The sequence below is a fragment of the Beauveria bassiana genome (assembly GCF_000280675.1).
Source record: "Beauveria bassiana ARSEF 2860 unplaced genomic scaffold BBA_S00135, whole genome shotgun sequence".
Lineage (NCBI taxonomy): Eukaryota > Fungi > Ascomycota > Sordariomycetes > Hypocreales > Cordycipitaceae > Beauveria > Beauveria bassiana.
This window is the reverse complement of record NW_007930970.1, coordinates 1-7,206: the sequence shown is the minus strand read 5'-3', so window position 1 is coordinate 7,206 and position 7,206 is coordinate 1. Positions and strand designations below refer to the sequence as shown.

Genomic DNA, 7,206 nt, shown 5'->3' with positions numbered 1-7,206 from the left:
TAACTTACCGGCGATGCTGTTGGGGTTTAGAGCCGCGCCTTGGTTAGTTGCTATAAAAGTCGCCGTGTCCTCCACCGCGGTTATAGGCATGCTAACCAGCAGACCGTTGGCGGTGGCGGCTGACTAGTCCGTGAGCGTTCTCGATACCCTAAACTCCGCTTTCAGCCAGCCCTCCAAGTGAACCGGGGAATACTTACTGTCCTAGAATAGCGTCAAGGCGCATCGCCAGAATTTCCGGCCAATAGTAGTCCAGCCGAACGGGTAGCTGGACACTTCGCGCTGCTGGAACGTGGCTTGCGCCATGGCCTCGAACAGCTCGACGCACTCGTCGACGGATTTGCCGTCCGCAAGAGCGCACGCAACTATGGCACCTAAGTGTTGTCAGATGTATTCAGAGACAACAGCAAGCAACAAACCTGATAAGGTGCCGAAGATTACGTCAAAATGATCCTATACAGGGTATCCGCCGAGGCCGATCTTGTCTCTTAGCGCTTTAAGAGACGCGAGCGGCTTGCCAGCCCTCGCGCCTCCACCATCCACGCAGAGGACTCAAGGTGCAGCCGTTTCCGGCTTCTTTCGTATCCGCAGTCCCCCCTCTATTTCCTCGCCGCAGAGAACGCAACGAGGCAGGTTCCAGCCGCTACAGCTCTTGACCGAGAAGTGGTCGTAGCAGGCTGCGCATATCCAGTGTTTACACGGCAGCTCGTGTTGCGGGCGCTTCTTAAGGCAGCTAAAGCACGTAGCAGAGGAGCGGATCTTCTTCCACCTTTGCTAGAATGAGATGAGCTTATCAGCATGGTAGAGTAATGCTAATCGGCGTTGCCCGCGAAACTCTCTAAATTAACTTCCTAGACTTTTCATCAGCAAGTTCAAGAAGTCAAGACTAGACGAAAGCTTTAGCTTCCTGCTTTAGTCTGAGGTGGAAGTAATTTTGTGGAAGACACGGTCGATATGTCCCCGGTAGAGCTTGTCGAAAACTTCGGCGATGTCAAAGACTATGCCATTAGCTATGCTTGTCTAGGCAGGAGGGGCAACGCATAATGCATATCCCGCATATAATGGTCAAAAATAATGCTAGAAGCTACGACGGGAATGGCGAAGAACTCTAACATCTCGGCGGAGTCAACATAGTCAAGCAAATCGACCACACCCGCTTCAAGATATTAGCTTATAGGGCGCTTCACGCGCGTCGCTAGCGGCAGGTCCAACGGCGCTGGCACAGATAAGATAGTACTTGACGCACGCTCCATTATTCTATAAAGTGTCTTAGCAGATAACATACGTCCTGTCTACTCACGCCTCTTCTATACGCCGCTCACACCTGTTGCTAATTTAGCGCGGAAATCCTGCTAACTCGGTCGTTCGTGCGGAGTCCCTATCATGCCAAGTCCAGCGACGCTAATGCCGGCGAATCATGTTAACAAGGACGAGCCCGAACAACAGACTTCATCAAGACAGTCGCTAAGCTCTAAAACGATCTGTTTTTCCGACTTACTATCTAATTCTTCGTCAATGAGAAGCAGCCGGGGAAGCACAGGACTGTCAGATAGAGGCCCGTCAGACAGCCACGAGGCAAGATGCCGGGCGATGCTACGGAGACCGCCAGCAATGTCTTTAACGAATATGCACACGACACCGGCAAACGGGAGGGCAAGCCTACTAATGGTCTAGTCCGCTACGTGCTCAGCGCTTGTGGCCTAGGCTGCTGGTGGGAGGCGGTGGCGGACTACTTCGTGGTACCGCGGCGGACTAGGCCCTGCTGGGATACTCTTACGGACGAGTACATCGGTTTCTACTATAAGCAGTGGCCTGCTTATTTGCCCTTTCAGCAATCCCACGACAAAATAGATCTCTCTCTGAGTCGTCAAGTACGGCGCAACAGCTAGGTCGCGAAGCGCGGCGACTTTACTCTCATTGCCGAGCATGAAAACAACTTCCATAGAGTCACCGGGCAAAAAGCCGCGCAATTAATCAAGGAGCCTCCTCAGGCGATCCGTCACCTGCAGAGCAAAATTATCGTCATCTTTTACCAGGCGCGCCTAGAGAGTGTGTTTACAGGGCATTTTGTTTACGTTGCTGTTGTAAAGGCGGAGGGTGCCACGGCACGCCTGTTTATATACCCGAATGAATCAGCCAGAAACGGCGCTGCATAGCATCTCAGCCTATGTAAGTGCGATAGGACGCCATTTCGAACTGCTCTGTCTCTAGGTTTATAAGTATAGAGTACATAAAGGCCACGTAGGCAATATGAGTGCAGTGCGTCCGTAGGTGTGGGAATGCTAGTTTATGCATCTTGTGCTATGAAAATCTACGAGTGTGGGACCTGCGGGAGGCGGCGTGTTAAATGGCCGTATAGCTCCGCCGTGTCCATCTATTGGAGAGTCATCCTGCTTAGGCTCTTTGGAGCGTCACGCGTCGTGGATACTTATTCCCACTGTAGACCTTGTCGACACCGAGAAGTCGTTAAGCATTAGACAGTCATTGAGCACTGTGTTCTGTGCACTTGTTGCAGTGCTACCGAGCACGGATGCGGAGTGTTTCCACCGGAATATTGTGTCGAGCTTCCCTCTGAGCCTCTTAACTCTCACTGCTAAGTATAGGCCGCAAAGGCCGGTCCTAGTTCGCAGTGGACCGTCCGCCACCTTTTAAGTATCACCTTAAGGCAGGGCTCTAGGTACATTTATAGAATCACGAGACGGTATCAAATAAAACTTTCGTTCAACTGCATGAATGGATTACCACAGACTAAAGTAGAGTCGCCGCTGCTAGGCGAGTGCCTCTATGAGAGCATACTATGCCTATTTTCTAGATAGCTCGCCTTGCTGTGTTTTATAGTGTTTTGTGTTGTTTTGTTGGAGGGGGTGGCTGGCCACCTCAGGGGCAGTTAATGTATCCTATGCCAGATCTAGGTTCTCTGTCTCCAGGCCTCCCACGTCCTAACCCTCCATGCCCGTCCCGGCGTTAGCTTCCCAGGCCACCGCGTCTTCTATGCCCGCCATCTCCTCAGCCTAAATCGTAGTATGCTCTATGCCTACTATATAATTAGTCTCTCCCACCACATTAGTCTCTCTAATCATATTAATCTCGCCGCTTATGTTAGTCTCTCCCACTGTATCGGCCTCTCCTACTGTATTGGTCTCTCCCACTGTGACAGCCTCTGCCACCGTATATTCGTCAAGGCTCGCTTCTCTGCTCGGTGATGTGCAAGTGATAGACGCAGAGTATAGTATTTCTCCACCGTCGTCGTCTGGTATATCGTAGATACTCTAGGGAATGTCGGCGGCTTTTCGCGCCCTGCGATGCCGGCCTAGATTGTTGGTCTTTTGAGAGATGATGGCAGCGTGGCCTGGACGACACCCGCTGACGTCACGCACTTTCGGTGGTTCGCCGCCTTTCGAAAACTCATTCACCTAAGGAAGCCTTGTGAGTAGCATGCTCTGCTACGCAGGGATCTTCGATGCTTACTAGTGCAGTGAGATCCGGGAATGACTTGCTAGTGGGACAGTGCATCGCGACGTGCTAAACACCATGCGTTAGGTCTTCATATAGGGTAAGTGTGCGTATTCTGGCTATCTCCCCTAACTACTTCGTCTTCTTCTATAAGCTAGGACCGCGCTTTCGTGTAGTCTCTTTTTCTTTCTTCATATAATTAGCGAGGAAGGCTCTAGCAGTCATAGCGTCTACGCAGAAAGACGATTCTATACAGCGACTGTAAAAACGGCTTCGGTTTAATACATATATCTCCATATTACAGGGAAGTCCAGGTTTAGCTTCCGCAAGCTGATTATAGCCAGTTTTAGTTAGTGGCCTAATTATGCTAAGACGGGCGCACCGGCGCCTGCCCTACCCGCCTTATTCGGATCTTTTTATGTCGAAATGGGTGGGCACTGAACCTAAACTAAAGTGTATAGTATTTGCCAGTTTATTACTCTACAAGCCTGCCATTACGCAACAGACGTGTCCGGTACGCCCACCAATACGGGCTACGAGTGCAACCTTACGCTATACGCGGCCGCCATAGTTTGCCGCTGTTCCATGTATACACGATTTGGTTGACGTTAAGGGCGCTAGGCTCGGCCCACAGGGTACAAGGACCACCCCTGATCGGGAATGGGACGTGGGTCAGGGAGGCGTGCGGAAAGTGTTTTCTAGCAGCTATTCATAGACATGAGGGTGATGGCCGTTAAACGGCCGCTGGCGCCACGCGGAAACGCGAATTATTTTTCGCCCCGCAGAGTCATAATAGACCATTAGAAGTGCGTGGAATGCGAGAACCGGTGGAGCTAATAGGGTTAAGAGTAGCGGCCGCTATCCTGTCTAGATTTGGCGCTCTCGCAGGCTGTAGCAGTCACATGTGCAATAACCTATGCGTTCCGCCTATCTGCCTTGCCAGTCTACGCCAGCTGATTTTAGCGCTATGCCAGATTAGGTAGATCTAGTATGTCTATTATAGTCATAAGAAAGATTAGCATGGAAGCTGTCGTCTTAGACGAGTTAACGCATACTTAGAATATTAGCGCGGAGTAACACCATACATTCATTTATCACTTAGTACTTTAATTAGCTACTTACATGGGTCATCTCTAATCAGGAAGACAGGCTCCTAACATTTGCCGCCAATAGCTAAGCAGATCGTCATCCTAGCAAGGTAATAGCAGCCCAGTATGCCTCCACTTAAGTCTCTATTGTCTATGCTTCTAGCGCCGCTACACGCATAGGAGGCTACGAAACTCCGCCCTAAAGTCTCTCGTCGCTCTTCCACTGCTTATTGAAACTTTCCAGGTGGCCGTTAAACTCAGACACAACCGCGCGCAGGCCCTCCGATAGATGGAGGATTTGTGGCATGGCTTTGTTCTCGGCACGGAGCAGGCCCTCGAAATAGTTAACTTATCGTCTTAAGTGCCTATTTTCTTACATTAGCTTCTCTAATCGTGCCTCCACCGTCGTTAGCCTAGCCTCGGGGCGGTTCTCGCCCGAAGTGGTTGTCGTGACCTCGTATCCGAATCTATGCTACATTATTGCCGTCCCTAAGGCCTTTAATGGCGAAAGAAGTTTTAACTGTGCTTTATTTATATTTAGTTGTTTCTATATGCCTGACGCCATGTCAGGCCGCGGGTAACTTGTGGCTAAGGGTACTTTGCGCTGCGACAGACGCTGTTGGAAACGTTAAAACCGTGGCACTGGACCAACGCCTATTATGGCTGCAGCCTGATAGGAAGCCCTTGCTATGGACGAGAAAGGACAGGGGTGTGTTCCTACCACTACGCGTCCATCGCTATTACGGGGCGTGTTTTATTAAATGACTATTTAGCTACTTCTAGCCACATAAAATACACATAATAACGTTAAGAAGCGCTAGCTTGCCGGTCTTCAGCCTTTAGTCATTACGCTTATTATCTTCGCTGCTCCTATGTGTAGGTGTTAAGCTAGTACAATCCCGCATTACTCCGTATCTCTCTTACAGCGGTTTGTCGAGGTATGTGTGAACCACACCGCAGACTTCTACAATAATGACCAACGTCCTGCGGCTAGGTAGTATCCATTTATGTCGACATAGTTTTATATTTGCCTGCCTTGCAGCCCTAAGCCACCAACAGCAATAGTGACTGAGTAAATGATCGCGTTATAGCCCCTTACCTCCTATACCAGCGTGGCAGTACTAACTTATGCACTTTGCGGACTAAAGTTAGCGTAGAGATTCAGGAGAAGTGAGGACGAAAACGGCCACCCTATAAATACCGCCTCTCACCCTCTATTCCCTAACGCGACAACAACTTTCTCTGGCTAACATTTCTAGCATGGGCAAACAAAGCGCTACCGACCGCCATGCGGGGGCCACTAAAAAGAAGCGCGCCTATGTAGAGTAACACGCCTCTGCCGCGCCCGGCTATGGTAGCACTAACCAGCTGCTTTTTACCACGTAGTAGTCTCGTCCGTCACGCATATCATATAAGTAACATGTTGCTGCCTCTGGTTCCGTGCGACATAGCCAGCAGCCAGATCACTTCATGTATGGCTCTTAGCCGCAGCCAGCGACGGAAGGCATAAACACGGAAAGCGACAGAACCGGCTCCAAGGCCAGCCTAGCAGGCAATAGCTATGATCTAGACCTGGCTACTGCCGTGACTACCATGTCTAGCTAAATCCAGAGCCTATATAAACTTATATAGGAGTGTTATACTGCGATTAAGAAGAGCCACATAGCACAGAAGGATATGTGGGCTGCTGCGCAACTACACGGGGATACTGTCCGGATATAAGTCGGCTAGGTGCCAGACTATATAACGCAGCTTATTATGTGCAGGTTAATAGACTGGCTTAGACTTAACAATACGCCCAGCATAAGCCCGCTGCCTAGCTACGACGGAACAGGCCTGGCCACGTTCACGCCTAGAAATCCGCCGCCAGGGCCACCAGACCAAGGAGGCACGGGTCAGTTCCCATCAAACGGTTTTATTCAATAGCTAGAGGGAGCAGGCGGCGAAGCATACTATAGTGGATTAAGCAAAAACAGCTATCGTCCCGGCTTTTAATCGTGTAGGGTCCTGTGTACACATCTACAGAGAGCTATTTGGAGACTAGAAGCAAATTACTACGTGATTAACGCGACTATATAAAGAATACTACCGCCGCGAACTTTGATCGTTAACTAGCTGACCACAATACGTTATGTTAAGACGAAAGCCACGAGTAATGCCACTGCGGGCAGCCGCGGTTAGCATTATGCTCTACTGTAATCGCCATCTAGACGAGGACTATCTACCGCTGCACGATAGGCCACCTGGCCTGCCGTCTGCCGCGTGGATAGCTGCGCATAGGGAAAACCGCAGTCGGCAGCTGGTTGTTGTGTAGCAGATTAAGAATGACCGCCTCTATGAGCTTCGCTCCCTCGCGGCTATATCGTCCCCTAACATCACTTATCTTCTCGCCGTGTACCACTCCGGCAAAGCCACGTTCTCTATGCAAGAGCATATTAACCTTAACGTGCTAGAGCTAGCCCCCTTATGCGAGCGCGAAATCGCCGCCGTTTTTTCCTAGGTAAATGCCCCACCGTAGCCTTTGCTAAGCCACCTAGCTCACGATTCGCGATGCCAGGTTCTACGAGGGCTGCTAAGTCTTCTAGTGCTCGGCGTGGGCTTTCGCGTTACATACATTCGAACGACCGTAAGCGGCGCTATTAAGCTTAGTAAGTTGATGGATCGTTTA

At 50.4% G+C, this 7,206-nt stretch overlaps 2 protein-coding genes across 2 annotated transcripts; one reads left to right on the top strand and one right to left on the bottom strand.

Annotated features, from left to right (window-relative positions):
* Positions 1-1,577: 1,577 nt before the first annotated feature.
* BBA_10333 (uncharacterized protein) lies at positions 1,578-2,649 on the top strand (the record flags this gene model as incomplete). The annotated part of the gene is made up of 5 exons (XM_008605430.1): positions 1,578-1,736; positions 1,887-2,046; positions 2,154-2,166; positions 2,243-2,256; positions 2,441-2,649. The coding sequence occupies 5 exons, from the start codon at positions 1,578-1,580 to the stop codon at positions 2,647-2,649; spliced, it is 555 nt and encodes a 184-aa protein (XP_008603652.1).
* A 617-nt stretch (positions 2,650-3,266) lies between these two features.
* BBA_10332 (uncharacterized protein) lies at positions 3,267-3,510 on the bottom strand (the record flags this gene model as incomplete). Its single annotated transcript, XM_008605429.1, has 2 exons — positions 3,267-3,410; positions 3,466-3,510. The coding sequence occupies 2 exons, from the start codon at positions 3,508-3,510 to the stop codon at positions 3,267-3,269; spliced, it is 189 nt and encodes a 62-aa protein (XP_008603651.1).
* Between the last annotated feature and the right edge of the window lie 3,696 nt (positions 3,511-7,206).